The 17,682-nt window shown below is 40.9% G+C and overlaps 1 protein-coding gene across 2 annotated transcripts in view; it reads right to left on the bottom strand.

Annotated features, from left to right (window-relative positions):
* cttnbp2 (cortactin binding protein 2) overlaps positions 1 to 1,855 on the bottom strand; it is a 96,363-nt gene extending 94,508 nt beyond the window's left edge. For both annotated transcript variants that reach the window (XM_075470538.1, XM_075470537.1), the window contains exon 1: positions 1,498 to 1,855. In XM_075470538.1, coding sequence (XP_075326653.1) covers positions 1,498 to 1,578 — 81 coding nt within the window. In that variant the 5' untranslated portion in view covers positions 1,579 to 1,855. The remainder of the gene's footprint in view (positions 1 to 1,497) is intronic.
* Positions 1,856 to 17,682: the final 15,827 nt, after the last annotated feature.

Genomic DNA, 17,682 nt, shown 5'->3' on the forward strand with positions numbered 1-17,682 from the left:
CCTTTCGTTGGCTAGGGCCTGGAGAAGAAAAAGAGTGCTGGCAAAGTGACCTGAAGAGGCAGCTCATATCCCATGTCTCGGAAGCACCTGTTCACCTCGATGCTAAATGTAAAGTAGCTTCCAGGCAGTTCTGAGCGTGCTCAAAGGGAAGAGGGGGTGGACTGACATGGTACTCCCAGCTATGAAAGCTGAGTCACTGAAATTAAGACCTATTTAGAAATGTGTTTGGTGAACAGGGCCTCCACCACCACCACCACCACATTGGCTATGCCCTCCACTCACCCCCACAGCTCTTCTCACACTGCCTCCTCAGCTTGCCACTCAGACCCACCCCCTCCTCAACACCTACACTCCCCCCACCCACCCACCCACCCACCTCAGGGACAGTGGCTGCTGTTCTATTATAGTACATTTCCATCAGCCAATCAGTTCTTGTCCACATCCAAAGAGTTGTTTCTCTGTCATCAAATTGTATGTACAACAAAAGCTGAGTTTAACTAGACAGGACCAAAGTTCTGCATTAGTTTTTCAAGTTGATAACAGCACTCTTACAGGCTGCATCATGGAGCCAGCTGAGGTTAGGGAAAGGAAATGGTTACATGGCCGCCTGCTGGCAGGGGCAACAGTTTGATCAATTTGCACAGAGGGGTGCTGAGCTGCTACCATGGCACTTACACTGCAACCTGTGAAAGGGTAACAATGAGAAATCACAAGTAGGTCCCTGTAAACAGGTGAAACTCAACCCTGGTTAGTGACATCAAAGGACTAATAAAACATATTTTTTTCTCTCGAGTCTTCTGGTCAGGATAGTCAGTCTATATCTATGGAGGGACTCGTTTTTCATAGACAGAAACTATGGAAACCTGTGACCATTCAGTTACAACTGATTGATCATGCTATAAGCTCCTGGACATCAATATTTACTTGGCATGGTAATATAGGCAAAACTAATCGTTTTTGTTTTTTTTTTGTTTTTTTTAATAGAACGGATTCCCAAAAAGCAGCCACCAGTTTTTAAAAAGTGATCTTAAGATTTAACCCTCCCGAAGTCAACCAACAGCTCCTCTTTAAGTGTCAACATATTGCCCGTTCGCTGCAACGCACTGTGTGTGAGCTCCAACCTGTACAGCCAGCGTCGATTTCTCTTTTCATCGGGCACAATGTAACACTACAACTGAGGGATGATCGTTCAAGGCAGCCCGTAGTGACGAAAAAATAATGTACAGAGACAGAAAAACCGTATTCTCCCTTGCTGGTATTAACTGAGATTAACTGTGGGCAATATTTCAGTTCAAACCTCGCGAAGTCTATGTTTTTCTTCATACACAGTCGCGAGCCTCGCGCTGCCCACCTCTGTTGCTCCACGAGCCTGTGCGAAATAGATGCGCAACGCAATTCACCGTCTTTCCCCCCGAGATTACGGCAACGCCACGGAGATAGAAAAAGAAAAATCAAACATCTGTGTTGCTTATGTTTTCTCACACCATCGTCTCTTACCGTGTCGACACTTCCCAGCACGGCGGCTGCCAGTGTATGTACCGGAGGAGGCTGCTCTCCGCTGGCTCCCTCCGACGCCATCTTCGTACTGTAGCGGTCTGCTGGAGTGAGGGCGCATCCGGCACTTGTTAACTATTGCGTTGCTGAAAGCAAATGACGCCCAGGACGGCCATTGAAAGGGAAGAGAGACGAAACCGGACAATTTGGAAAGGGGGAGAAGAGACAGGTCTCCGCTGTGAAAAAGCCCACAACCTAGTGCGCAGGCTGCTGCTTCTGGGTGGGGTGGAGCGGCCGGTCCTATAGGCGTGGACCGACCGACGCGTAAAATCCAGATGCGAAGGCCTGGTGCGCTCCCAACAGGAAAGGAGGCGAGTCTCTATGGGCTGATTGACAATAGCATTTATCTGTCTTTGTAGCTACATTTGAGTGATCTCAAAACGGTGGTTCTGGGATTCCAAAGGGTCAGTTCACTAGAAAAAAAAATGATGAAGGTGAATAAGGGTGTTAAAAAATATAGGCCTATTAATAAAAATCCAATTTTACAGATCAGAATCTTACTTTTTTTTTTACAAGAAAATCTGAAATGTCTTGCATCTTTTATTGGACACGTTTTTGTAGTTCACCTATTTTACTGATTTTCTGTTTTGTTTTTATTTTTGCATTTGGTGCAAACCACATACTTAAGTTAAAGGGGAATTTATTATTATTATTTTTTTAAACTGGACCTTATTTCTGGCATAAAATACGTTCATCTACTCACCTATAACAGTTTGGTGAAAGTCGGAGTCCTTCGGACGCTATTTTGATCACTCGAGATCCGCTTATATCGATATAACGGGAATGAACAGGGCACTGACAATACAGCCTCTAAATAAGGCATTATCTGTCTTTATTTCACCAATACTTTAAGACGAAGGAATGGCGTTCTTTTGAGCATCCTCAACAGATTATCATTTACCATAACTTTCTATAATTAGTACATCTAGAATATTAAAACTCTAAATAAGATAATCTTCTGTGCTCTGGACCAAAGACAAAAAAGGACCTAGGATCTATTCTGTTAGTAGCAACAAATCCAAAAGCATGATTGTATGGGGGTGTATCGATGCCTAAATCAGTGCCTTTGGCAAAGCTCCTGTACATTCATCCAGCCCACTCATGATCCAAAGGAAATTGAGAATGTGTTCAGAAACTACAATAAGGAACTCTATACTCAAACATCAGTTATGAATAAAGAGGAGACCAAATCTTTTCTTAACTCACTGGATTTACAGGCTACAGGCAACATTCAAAATAAACGCACAACGTCAGCAATTACAGAAGAAGAAATTAAGAAATCAATAGGAAGATTAAAAACAGGTAAGATACTAGGTAGTGATACATTTCCGCTTGAGTGGTTTAAAAAAAAATTAGTCAGGATTTAACTCCACTTCTTCTTATTACCTTCAATAGGATTTTGGAAAAACATCGTATCCCTCCATCATGGAAGGAGGCAATAATTACTGTATTACACAAACCACAAAAGAATAAAGAGCTATATCAAAATTATAGACCTATATCTATTTTAAATGCGGATTACAAGCTCTATACTTCTATTTTATCAAACAGATTACAATAAATCATGCCCAACATTATTGATGAGGATCAAACAGGTTTTGTTTGAGGACATTTAAACCCAAGAAAATATCAGAAGAACATTGCTCATTATAAACAAGATTCTGAGAACCAAAAAAACCCAACAGCACTGATTCGTGTTGATGCAGAAAAAGCATTTGACATTGGGTTAATTGGGAATACTTATACATGACACTGGAGAAATTTGGTTTTAAAAAGCAAACCATTAATTGCATTAAAGCCATTTATGACGAGAGTAAGAGTGAATGGTTCACTCTCAGACAAATTTATATCCGAAAGAGGAACTGTCATGGTGGCTAACAGCCAAAACGAGAGATGGACTCAAAAGCAAGATTTTATCAGAGCAACACAGGTTTATTCACGGGATAAGGAGTACTGGAAAAGGGCCGGGAAAAACACTGGGGCAACCTTTGCTGGAGAACTTTATGGAGAGATGAATATGAGAGAGTGAGTTCAGGTGAGTAATGTCCAGAAGAGTCAATAGGGAGTAAACGGTCTTACAGTTTTGCAGGAAAAAACATCAACAGGAGGGGTGAAGCAGAGATCGGCTCAATGGGAGATGAATCCAGAGTTGTGGGAGGACGTGGGGCGAGCACGCAGATGAAACCAGGTGAGTGAATTACTCTGGGGAAAGCACTTTGAATTGTTTGTACATGAAATGTGCTATACAAATAAATTTGACTTTTGACTTTGAATGATGACTGGAGAGGGAATGGGTCCAGGCAGTGAACAGTGAAGAGGTACCGATCTCAGGAGCCAGAGAACTGGATGCAGGAAACACAACTCTGGGAAGCAAAGAGTATGTAAAAATATACACAGATTATTTTTTACTGGAACTTGCAGCAAAAATAAACTGGCCACTGGAAATGGTTTTACGTTCTGGCGAAGACTGGTGCTCCTGCTGCTCCTTAAGAAGGACTCCTGATGACCGGAGATGAAGGACAGGTGTGGCAGCAGGCAGCAACCAGACTCCACCCCGGTGTTCTGTGAAGCCTGGTCAGCCCAACCTACAACTCAGAACACAGAACAAACTCCACAGCCAAGCCAGATCATGACAGGAACTCAACTCAACTCAACTTTATTTATAAAGCCCTTTAAAACAGCCGTGGCTGAAACAAAGTGCTGTACATAAATAACAGCACGAAGTATAAGGCATAAAACATAAGAACAATGTAAAAACAGTAATAAACAATAACAATATAAAAACAATAATAAACAATAACAATATTAAAACAATAAAACAATAACAGAAACAGAGTCTCATGCTGGGTTAAAAAGCCAGGGAATAAAAATGGGTTTTAAGACGAGTTTTAAAAATGGATAGTGAAGGGCTGATGTGAAATGGGAGATCGTTCCACAGTTTAGGACCAGCAGCGGAAAAGTCTCTGTCTCCTCTGAGCTCCGTTTAGCCCTCGGTACCTCCAGGAGTAGCTCCAAGATAAAGTGCATTGCAGTAATCCAGCCGAGATGTAATGAAGGCGTGGATTACAGTTTCAAAGTGCTTATGTGCAAGGAAGGGCTTCAGCTTTGCCAGCTGCCTAAGATAAAAAAAAAGCTGGACTTCACTATTGCACAAATTTGCCGGTCCAATTTAAAATCACTGTCCATCTTAAAACCCAAGTTTGTGATTGTTGGCTTCCTGTATTGCACCAAGGGGCCCAAGTAAACAGGAGGGGATTTGCAAGAGCCACTGGGACCAAACACCATCACTTCTGTTTTATTTTCATTGAATTTTAAAAAGTTTAAGGACATCCAGGCTTTAATGTCTTCAAAACGTAACAGAAGTGGTTTCAGAGAGAAAACATCCTTCTTCCTTAGTGGCACAGATTTGGCTGTCATCAGCATAACAATGGAAAGAGATACCATGCTTTCTCAGGATGGAACCCAGGGTCAGCAGGTAAAATGAGAAGAGCAGGGGGCCTAAAATTGAACCCTGTGGAACCCCATATGACAGCGGAGAAGAGCGGGACTCAGAACCACCAAGGCTTACACACATGGTTCTCTCTGCCAGGTAGGACTTGAACCAGTCCAGGGCGATACCAGAGATGCCCACTAGGTGCTGCAACCGAGGCACTAAAATGTTGTGGTCCACAGTATCGAAAGCCGCTGTTAAGTCCAGGAGGACAAGAGTCACATAGTCTCCAGAGTCATTCGCAAGAAGGATGTCATTAAAAACTCTTAATAAAGCTGACTCTGTGCTATGCAGTGTTTTAAAGCCGGACTGGAAGACCTCCAGGACATCATGCTCATCCAGGAATGATTTTAATTGAGTGTAAACAACTTTTTCCAAAATTTTGGAAATAAAAGGCAGCTTGGAGATGGGTCTAAAATTGTCAAGCACACCAGGATCAAGACTGGGTTTCTTAAGCAGGGGTTGCACCACAGCATGTTTAAAACTTTGGGGGACATCACCAGAAGACAGACTGCTGTTAATAATGGCCAGAACCGACTGCCCTATACTAGGGAAGACCTCTTTAAAAAAGTGAGGCGGGACAGTGTCACAAGGAGAACCTGATGGCTTAATCTGGCCAACCACATCCTCTAAGGCCTTCAGAGACACAGGCTCAAACAAGTCAAACACAGCCGAGAAAGGAAAAGGGTCAGAGGGGTCAGATGCAGGAGTGGAGATGAGAGCACTTGCAGTAGTAACCTTGTCAATGAAAACGTGTAGGAAGCTACTTTTCGGGGGATACCTCTGTGCACCCAGGCAGGGGGGGGTTAAGAACATATTCAATTGTTTTAAATGGCACACAGGGGTTGTGTGGATTAGAGTCGATAAGGTTAGACAGGTATTCTGTTCTGGCCTCTTGGACAGTGCTCTGGTAGCACCGCCAACAGTCTTTTAGGATTTGGTGGGAAACCTGCAGCTTGTCCTTCTTCCACCTGCGTTCAGCTTTTCAGCACTCCTGTCATGCTGCACGAGTTTTTGCATTAAGCCAGGGCTCAGGTTTAGCTTTGGGCTGCACAGTTTTTAATGGCGCCAGAGAGTCCAGTATGGTTCGACAGGAGTAGTGAAACCGAGAACTGAGCTCCTCCATATTTGCAGATATTGAGCTAGAGGGGACACACAGCTGCGCCACCATATGTAGCCGGCACGAAATCGTGACGTCATCAATACCGCTCGCGCTAGCAGACGCAGCAACCATGCTAGAGCCTTAAGTCCTATCTAGTTTGCTATACATGTCCAACCGTTACCACAAATGATTAGACAAGACTCCACAATTGACGGAGTTAGAATAAACAATGAAAAACATATAATAAGCTTGTTTGCAGATGATGTCATGATTTAGTAACCAATAAATTTATTTTGACAAGCTAATTCAAATCCTCACAAGATATGGACACTACTCTGGATACAAACTGAATATAACTAACTTTAGCTTATATTCCATACAGATCTCTCCAACATTTTGGGGTCAAAATAACAAAAAATCCAGCTGAACTATACAAGAGTAACTATGACGATATAAATAACAATATAAAAACAGATATCAAGAGGTGGTCAACCTATCCCATGGATTTCACAGATAGGATAAATGCAATAAAGATGAATATTCAACCCAGGTTACTCTACTTATTCCAATCACTCCCAATAGAAATACCTAAATTTACTAAATGGGATAAATTAATATCTAGATTTATCTGGAAGGGTAGATGATTGGTGTAGCAATGACTATAGGCTACAACTCATTGGAAAGACATAGAAATACACTCTTACAATCAGCCAATACAAACTAATATTGGGGAGTCAAAATTCCCTCAGACTGTTAAAAATCAGATAGACCCAATAACTACTATGAAATAGAAATTAAAGAATTAAAGAAGGTCACATACATTCAGGAGCTGGGTGTTTAGTGGTGTTTTTGGACATTTTAGTTATTGGTTCTGTTGTTTTTGTTCAGTGCTCTCGGTTCTTTCTTTATTAGATCAGTTTTTGTTTCACCTTAGCTTTATTTTTTCCTTATATTCAGTTACGTTTAATGACTCCTTGTGTGTTCTTTGTGTTAGTTAGATTATTTCCCCGTTATTATTCTGGCATGTTTTCCCTTTGCTTTAGATTCATTTTCCTAAATTGGTGTGCTCTCCCTCGCCCACTGTGCCATCTCTCTCTCTCTCTCTCTCTCTCTCTCTCTCTCTCTCTCTTGCTATCGGCCCTCTTCTCTCTCACCTGTGTCCTGTTCAGTAATCAACCTCACCAGTATATATGTCATGCCAGTTCCATCGGATTCTTGTCTCACTTGTCTTACTCATGTTACTTCTCGTTATCACCACTATCCAGATCTTTACAATCCCTAGTCTGCTTTTGGTTTTGTTCCAGTGCTCCCTGTGTCCTTGGATTTTTGTGTCATCATTTACTTTTTTCATTAAATCGTCATAATCTACTCTCTACCTCTGACGTTTTCTGCATCTGAGTCCAACTCCGCAACATGACATCCCCTTAAAAACATTTTAGCTACATCATATTGCAGAGAAATTTCCAAAGTCATCTCAGTTCTCTACTCATGTTCATTAGATTCTAAACAGCATTCAACACTATATGTAAAGCGAGGTGTCTGAGACTCAGTGGAGAAAATGGAGAAAGGGCCTTGTTGTGAGTTCACTGAGTACATATCCGCTGGGCACGTCCCCGTACCGGCCACGGAGTGCAGGTGTTTCAAGCAAGAAGCCAAATAAGGAAGATTTGAAGGAAAACACATTCCAAAGGCCTATATTCCATTGTCTCTTGGCCAGATGCCTGGAGAAGGAAGGACCTTGAAAACTTCCCGTTAAATATAGGGTTCCCCCCCCTGAAAAGGCAGAGTGTCTTCCATCTGCTAATTGATACGCACATTCTCCAGATTAAGATGCATCTTTTCTGTAAATTCGAGACAGACCTGATGAAAGAAATAAAGATTTCTATGTTTGACTAAGTCCGTGTCAGCAGAGTTCTTCATCACTCATCTCTACATCGGCTCGGCGACCATCCCTCATATTTAAGAGAGATGGATGAGGAAATATCAGTTGAAACCTATGTGAAACGTGGAAATGTCATCAAACCACCACACTATCACATAAATGGAGTGAATTTGCCCGGAAAAATCAAATCCGTTATTTCATTACCCATCTAATAACAAGTAGACACCTATCAACCCAACAAGCGTGCTGGAGACAACGTAGTGAGCTAAAAGCAAAGCACAAGCATATTTTTTGGAGCTGTAGGAAAATAAAACCCTTTTGGAGAGAGATTCATACAGATATATATCAAATCCTGGGGTATGAAATTCCCTTCACATGTAGAATTCTATATCTTGGGGATATTGCAGAACATGTATCTAATGAAGAGCAATATTTAGTGAAGATCCTTCTAACGGCAGGTCAGAAGGCAATGACTAAGCACTGGCTCAAAATGGATAGACCAAAGCACACCCACTGGCTGTCGATAGTTGAGGAAATCCAAGAGATGGAAAAGCTAACATGTAAATTAAAAGTGCAAGAATAAAGTTTTGGGGAAAAATTGGAGAAATGGCTGATTAACAAAGTACTAAAAGAAATATAGGCATGACTTGATGAGGGATTGTTTTATATAGGATATATTAAAACAAAAGAAAAACAAACCCCCTGGTTAGAGGCCTGTGTTCTTGTTTTTTGTTCTTTTTTCTGTTGTTGTAATATATGGCTGAATCTCTGACTCTATTTTGTTTTATTTTCTTATTTTTCCTCCCCATCAAAATCTATGCTATTCGTTGTTGCTGTATAGTGCTTATGTGGTTGGACAATAAAGACAAAGTTTAAAAAAAAAAGCTCATGTACACTTCTGTGGGGAAAACGTTTATTCATTTATGCAGAAAAGAACCTCAAAGTGCTCGCTATATTACACGTAGATTATTCCCTGCAATATTTCGAACATTGCAGTGAATAGTATGATTATAACATCATATCATCTTCAAAGTGAAATATTTCTATTTGCATTGCATATTGTAGCAACAAATCTGAACATAACAATACCTTATGCTATCTTGTTTGAAGGATTCTAAGCTGAAGCAAAAAAGCAGTGGCTTTCCGACCAAAAGCCCCACTGTTAATGCAAAAGAGTCGATGCTTAAAGTTCAAATCTCTCAGTTCTGGGTCTGTTTATCCGAGAAAAGCTGGGAGAGGAGAGGGGACCTCTCATGTCCCAGATGTGGCATTCAGGATTAACTGACGCTGATCCAGCCTGGTCTTCCAGAATGAGGCTATTAATTCTCTATTTAGGTCAGATGTTACATTACTGACCTTTGCTGGTTGTGGTGGGGGATTGATCGTGTGTGCCATGAAGAATATATTCATATTTGAGCTATAATAAGCTGTTAAGGTTTATTTATTTATTTATTTTTTAAATAACATCTTACTTCACTAAGGACTTGGTGATCTTGAAATATTGTCAGCAATTCATCTCACAACATCAAAAATTGGGAGTCATGCACCAACAGTGGCTATAAAAGTATGTTTATTTGATCCCGCATAAACACGAGCTGAAGAAGGCTTTCACTCTAATTTTCTGTAATCCACATGGGAATTTCAGAGGTGAATCCCTGTTTAGTTTAGTTTTTTCTTAATATTGTACTGTTGCGTGCTAAATCTCAAACACGTCCTAATCGGTGGCAGATCAGCAGAGATGGAGCTATTATGTAGAGTTAAATACCTCCTTTCCCAAAAGGAAGCCCGTGATTATGAGGGGGACTCCGGAGATGTGGCTTGAAAACAAAAAATTGTGATACTTGGAAGAAAAGGGGTTGCTCTCTATTTATTCAGGGAGTTCTAGCTATTCTTGTTTCTACTTTCTCAGATGGAATTGTCAGTGCAACAGTGGAAGTGACATAGAAATAAAGAGACCGGGCAAAACCTCTATTAAAACTGAGGAGAAAATGAATGTTTGAAAAAGTTTAGAGTTGTGTACTTGAGGCTTTAGTCTCGCTTTGAGAATCTCGATTTCATACAAAATTAAATCGGCTTAACGCAATCATTTAGTTTTTTTTTTTTTTTGTGTCACGTAAAGGTGCCTACTATGTTCCAGGAAGTGGTGCCAGAATTAGGAAACAAACAACTAGCTTGATTACAGACAGGGGTCTTTAGCTAGGATTGGCATTGAGTTGATGGGTAGTTGAAATGTACAATGATTGTGGTTCCTGCATATTTAACATTTTAACAGTGACTACATACCATGCAGACCAACCACCTAACCTTCTTTGTCGCCATCCTTGTTTCTGTTTTTGTTGCACTAATGCCCCCATGCACATAGTCCATAGGACTGGCTGTGGATAATACCCAAACATAAAGGGCATGATCTGTACATCATGCATTTATCTCGATGAGATATGATATGATATGATGTGATGTGATGTGATGTGATGTGATGTGATGTGATGTGATGTGATGTGATGTAATGTGATGTGATGTGATATGATATGATGTGATACGAGAGCAAAACTCCCCCTTCATTTTTTTTTTCCAGATCAGAGCTTACCTCAAGTATTTCGAAAAAGAAGTTCCTTTTGTGTTGAACTTCAGAGAGACTGCTAAAAATACTGTTTCATCATGATCTGATGTTATCCGGTCTGTGAACCCAGGATCTTGCAGAGGGAGACTATTCAAAAGCAGGTAAAGGGCCTACTCACGTCAACTTAAGCACTGATTCAATGCCAGATGTTATTGATTACACTCGTTATGCTTGACAGGACTAGAGGGGAAACTTATGCCCTCACAGTAGAAGCTATTGATAGGAGGTACGTATCAATAGGCTAACCCTACATTCAGTTTAGCTTCTATAATAATGTTTACGACATGACAAACGTGGCCTTTAAAAGCATGCAAATGCTAATATTTGGATATCTTGGGCATTAGATGAAGATTTAAATCAGCACAGTACAAAGTATGAAAGAAGAGGGAAATTTGGGAATATACAAAGTAGAGCAGATAATTTCATAAGGTTTCTCTAATATAAGCAGAAATAGAAAAGAAAATTAAAAATAGTGGTTAAAATTGAAAGTCATATCATACAAATTTTGCGTAAGCTTAAACAGCACAATGTCTAGGAAGTCTCAAAAGTTTAGGGAAAATGTATATCTGCTGAGCTTATGGCTGTGGGTGAGCTTTGTGAAGTCTGACAGAATTTTGATTTGCAGACTGCAAGCACTGAGTTTGGAAAGCATGGACGTTTAATTAGCAGGTATGGTCTTAGGAAATTGTCATACCTACAGCACAAACGGGAAAAACAGGGTTTAGTGTTTTTGGTGCTTAAGCAATCCTGAAACTAAGAAATTGCTTCTGGCCTTGATTCTGATATGATTGAATGATGATTGAGGAATTCTCGGAATAAATCCCCAAAGCTGTGACAATGCATCATATTTTATAAATTGATCAGAGAGTTTTATGTGAAAAGAAAAGCACAATAATTCCTTCCGTTACATTCCATCACTGTGAAGAAATTGCCTGTACAGTGGTTCCTGCACGTTTTTACATGCCAACAACCTAATGGTTTATGAGTCCATACGACCAATAAACCGTGTCCATCACAGAGGGGTGAGCAGTGATGTGAGGGCAGAATCTGGAGAAAGTGTTGCAAACGGAGGCGATGGGAAAGACACCAATGGATGAGGCCTGAGTTGAGCCCCCCCCCCAATCTTGTGGGAATACTTGGCTCATATTAACTCGCTCATTGTTAGGACACACAGCAGGCACAATGGCTCCCTTTCTGTTGACAAGGACGCAGTGGACTGAGTAGGCGATCATCACTGGGCCCTGTGTGCTGTGACTCTGTGAAGTATGGCTCAGCCAGCAGGCAGACAGGAAGCAAAAAGAACGAGGCAGTTAGCCCCGGATCCCATATCCTGGCCCCGGCTTCAAATAGGAAGACAGGGGAGGCCTAGATAGTGACCCTGCTGACAGAGAGAGGGGAAGAAGAGGAAGGAGAAGGAGAGCTAAAATCTCAGCCACTTCTCTGTTTGATTGTCCCTGAGGGGCAGCCAGGAGCTGAACCAGACCTCTGTTCAGTCACCATTCCTGCTGATCAGAAGTCAGGGCTCTTCTGCCTTTCTCTCCCTGGCTCTTTTTCCGATTGCCTTGGCGTCCCCTCACTTTCTCTCCCTCACACTGCTTCTCTGTTTAACAACTAGCTCATGACAGAGAAGTGGATGGAGCAGGTGCTTGAAGTAAATAGTGAAATATTTCACTCACTGCTCTTTTCACCCTTGCATTAAGAATTCACTAAGGTAACCATCCAGAGAAAGGTAGTATAAAAGCTGTCGTTAAATTAAAAGTGTAGACAGCAGTGGTAACAAGAGCCCCTTTAGCATCCTTAAATTCTTAAAATACCCTGAAAGTCCTGTTGATGGGATGTTTGGCCATCCTATGCAGAATGATCTACAGTTTAAAACAAAACTGGTACTCACCCTGATGCAAAATCATTAACATGGAAAAGGTTGATGATGGGTGATAGTACAAAAGCATCAGTAGCAAATTAACATAAACCAAAACACTGTTTCAGCTTTTACTGAGTGGTAGGGGAAGAACTACACTAACAAAAAAACAAAACAGAAAGTACTTAAAAATTAAGCTATTAAAAGCTATTAAGCTATTAAAAAATGGCCACACAATGAGTTTGCTAGTTTCACAGCATGAAAGAATAGGCAATAAATGCATCTGACCTGGCATGGGGATTTCTGAGGAAAGTTCTGTGTCAGTGGCTGCTCAAATAATGTGAAGGACATTGTATTAAATGTATCTGGACAACATCCAAGAGAAAAACCATTGCTCACAGAACAGCTCAAAGATGCAAGCAGACATGTGAATAGCCTGAAATCAGAGCTTAGAATGGCATTGCACTGGTGACAACTTGCTCCAGTAGCTCTGGACATATCCTGTCATTCTTTGTATTTGAGATTTTCTAATGAGCTTTTTTTCCTTTGAAAAAAAGGGTTTGGGGGGCTGTGGTGGAAATTTTAGTAAGGCACAGAGTCAGTTATTTTCTGAGGAGATAAGATGCTTTTTATAATATCCTGCAAAAGAGAACAACACAGTAAGAAGTACAGAGCTGCTCTGACCACTGAAGCAAAAAAAATTCAGTTATATTCCAAATTGTTGCGTCATCGCTCCTTGGGTATAGTTCAGTGTTCTTATCCACCTTTCCTTTCTAGCTACAGCCAAGGTTACACTGACCCAGTTCCAAGTACCATCTTCCTTTCTATCCTCCTTAAAGCTGCAGTCTGAAACTCTTTTTCAAGCATAATGCCTGGAACTGTCCGGGGATTCTGAAAGTAGTACATTAAATACCCCAATACAAAAAAAAAGAGTTCTCTAGGTCCCCTATATGTCCCGCTAGGTCCCTCCAAAGCCAGCAGGTTTGTTTACAAAATTGCAGACCGGACCGGTAAAAGGTAACCAATCAGGTTACGAGCTGGGCTCTGCTGCCTGTCAATCACCGATTGTGCACGCGCGATGTAAGGTAGGCTCGTCCCCACGCTTATTTATCTGGACTATTAAACTTCATTACGGGCTAGTCTACTTACTGTGTCTTCCATGATCGCAAATGACAGGTGAGTTGATGAATGAGGAGTCGTGTACGCGCATTTACGCGCACGAGTTCTCGTGTGTTTTGATGGGGCGGGACAGGAAGTTGAATAACTTTTTATTTTTCGGTTAAAAAATAAGCATTTCTTGCATTTTGCGACTACGGAGGTCACCGTTTTCAACTTCAAGCGTTCTGATAGATCATGTAAACTCTTAGAATGCCAAAAATTAGGACTTTACGTATGACAACAACAAATCCTGCACACTGCAGCTTTAACTTGCAGTTTTATCATATAACGAGCATGCGATGCCCTCAGGAAGAAAAAGAAAAACAGGATATGTTGGTATCTTGCAGGTGGTCATCTGCAGTTTCTACAGAGTAACACTCAATACAATGCATATAAGAATTAATTTTTCATTACAGGGGCATTTTTTCTACACTGATTTTGATGCTGTGCTGCTGGAATGATTTCTGCTGATAACTCTGGCACTTTTTACATCTGTTATAACCATAGCAACGGGAAAGTTGCTTGCATGTGGGAGCAGCTGACTCAAAAAGCCCAAAATTGCCCAGAATATGATCCCAAATCCAGATTAGATTAAGAGGAGATGTCTAGGATGCAGAGCAGGAACAAAACAGAGCAAAAAGAGGTGGATGTTTGAACTATTTCTTTCCTTGATAATTATGGGAAGTGGCTTTTAAGATGGACGAGCTTGGAGTCCTGATGAAGACGCAGCAGGAATGTCAGGAAGGCATAAATATTGTTTCACAGAGACAACTCTAACACTTTTCTAATCAGCTTTAAGACTACATGGCCAGACAGAAAGGTACAGTAACAGTGAAGGGGGGGTGAAATGTTCACTAATAGGGAGTCTCTCTGCACTTTAGATGATGAACTGTTGGCTGTGAATTTTTGTGCGAGTTGTGTTATCTGCCAATGCTTTGTGTGACATCATCTTCTAAATCGTTGCAAAGCTACAAAATACAACACCCCCCAATCCAGTCTGAACCTCACCTTGCTCTGATGTACTTTAACTTTCTAAATGTTTGTCAGCTGATTTTTATTCAATTTATTTTAGTTATCTATCTATGACAAAAGCATATACATCTTTCATGATAATCTGGGTAGACACTATAAAGGAAGGGACTTCAGCCACTGAGAGTTGGAACTGATCCAACTTTGTGATTCAGTTTCTTTAGTCCAGCGTTGAACTGGGCCAAGATGTTAAACCAGTCCAATGATAAGTGGTTGCTGCACATACAGTCTTTAGTTAACTTTTGCTGCAACATTATCCTCAAATGTGGTTTATCCAGTGGGCTCTTATATCCTCTGAAGCTGATAGTAGATGTAAGATGCATGTTCCTCAGTACAGCTCACTGCAGAACATTTCCAAACAAAGCTGCCTTCTTCAGTCTAAAAGGTTGGGCGCAGGTTGGCGGGCGAGCTCAGGGGTTGAGGTATAGCAGTCAGGCGGACTGAACATGAGGAGTGACATATGTTTTAAAGGGGCACTAAAAAAAAGCCAGGGTTGTATTTTGGGGGAGTGATTGCTGGTGACTTCTGACTCCCTAATATATACTCCCAAGAACAGAAAAAAATTTGCATACTCCACTCCCAAAATGATACCATATAAGGCTGTGCTTCCTCTCTCCTGTGCCAGGAAGTGTTGTGTTTTAGTCATGAGAATGGCATCAGGGTGCAAAAAGAACAACTTTACGGGCTCTGAGACTGAAGTTCTGCTTTCAGAGATCCAAAAAGGAAAATCTGTCATTTTTAGCAGTGTCAGCAGTGGAATTACGGGACCTGCTAAAGCGAAGAAATGGGAAGCAATTAGGAGTGCTGTTAATTCCGTGTCACTTGTAGTTCGTAATGTCATCGAAATAAAGAATAAATAGTTTGATGAAATGAAAATGGCTTTAAAAAAAAAAACGTCTCGCCATTGCCAAGCGCTCAATGACTGCAACTGAAGCCGTGCAATCAGTTGCCTCATCATGATGGCACTTTGATGGGGCGGTCCATGAGGGGGGTCTTCTGGCATGTTGGCTTCCTGGGCTGGTTCAGGTAGTGGGAGACCCTCGTTCGTGACAATATTGTGCAAAATGCAGCATGCCAGAATAATCTGGCATGCCTTCTCTGGGCTATAGAGCAGTTTGCCCCCCAGCTGTATCGAGACACATCCACCTGGCCTTCAGCCCACTGGTGTGCTTCCACAACGGCACCGGTACTTTGATGCGTGCAGTTTATTGCTCCAATTATGTTTGACAGCCCAGTCATGGCATGAAAGTCACTCTTTGTACTAGATTTGTACTTGTTGGAGTGTCTTCCCTGATTCCTGATTGTGTCCACCTGTTTCCCATTGCCCTCATGTGTCTTATAGTCTGCGTCTCCCTTTGTCTTGTGCCTGACTCTGAGTGTTTCGTCTTTTCGTTCACCCAAGCCTGCCATAGCCAAAGATATTCTTGCCTTGTTCGTGCGTTTTCCTAGCCTCAATTTCAAGCCTCCTTGCGAGTGATTTTTTGTTCATTAAGTTTGATAATCTAGTCTAAGTTTTTCATAGCCTTTTGATAGCCTCCTATAGGAGTGATTTTTTGTTATAGATTACGTTTCTCGATTTTGTAGAGCCTCCGGTTTTGTAGGAGTGCATTTAGTTGTTTTTGTTTTCCTCTTTTATTTATTAAGTTTTATATATATATATATATATATATATATATATATATATATATATATATATATATATATATATATGAGTGTATTTTCATAGCTCTTTATTTTATCACGTTGTATTGGTGGTTGAAACATCCCAAATAAACCCTTCCTTATTTGGATTTTCTGCATCTGAATCCTCATTTCCAGCCGTGTTCTGACAAATACTATTAGGACGTTGGGTCAACTTGTGCAAAGTAATAGCAAAATATGCCAATAATACATTAATACCTGAAGAGAAATCATTTGGCTGCATGATAAATTATTTCTCATATTACATCCATCCATTTACTATACCTGCTTAATCCAATTTAGGGTCGCGGAGGAACTGGTGCCTATCCCAGCTGGCATTGGTTTAGAGGCAGGGTACACCCTGAACGGGTTGCCAGTCCATCACAGGGCCACACAGAGACTCCTAGGGACCATTTAGAGTTATCAATTAACCTAACATGCAGGCTTTTGGACAGTGGGAGGAAGCCAGAGAACCTGGAGAGAACCCATGCTTACGCAGGGAAAACATGCAAACTCCACACAGAAAGGCCCCAGCTGGGATTTGAACCAGGAACCCTCTTGCTGTAAGGTGACGATACTAACTGGTTTGCTTAAAACAGCTTCCGCTGCTGATGGAAACAATGCTGATGACAACAATGAGGCTGGAATGTTAGCATACGATAAAATTAAAACAGTAAACTACAAGATCCTAAACGCTAGTCATTTGCAGAATGTCTAACATTGGAAGAAGGAATTTGTGTGTTAACATATCAAAAATCTGCACATTTTGCGTTTGTATACCTGTTTAATTGTGAGAAATTCAGTTCGAAACCATGAACTAATTTGGTATGGAGGAAATGTTCCTGAAAGGTCAAGAAAAACAAACAAAGCGTTTATATACAGGTGCAACATTTTAAGATTTATTGTCAACGCATTCGAAATGGTTTTGAGTCAGAAAAACATCCTCAAAAATGACTTGTCTGATGTCTGAAAAACACCAACTGTCAGGTCTGCTTTAACCTATTAGGGGGAAAAAAGAAAATATGTTAAAGGAAAGACATGTCATCTTTTAGGCCACACTGTGACATGAATTATATTTAGCATACATATGACTATCCTCTTACATACAAACAGCAAATCATAAGTATAGGCAATATTTCATTTATATTCTATGTATAGTAGTTTATATGTATTGTTGATAACTTGATGTCACGTGAAACAGCTTGGGTGATTTCAGTAACTGCCCCAATTTAACTTTTGCTTTTGTTCCAAGACCACCATCTTGTGGTCAAAGGTAGTATGACATAGGAAGTCTGTCTTTTAAGATGGG

This window comes from Odontesthes bonariensis, chromosome 7 (genome assembly GCF_027942865.1).
Source record: "Odontesthes bonariensis isolate fOdoBon6 chromosome 7, fOdoBon6.hap1, whole genome shotgun sequence".
In the NCBI taxonomy this organism is placed as follows: Eukaryota; Metazoa; Chordata; class Actinopteri; order Atheriniformes; family Atherinopsidae; genus Odontesthes; species Odontesthes bonariensis.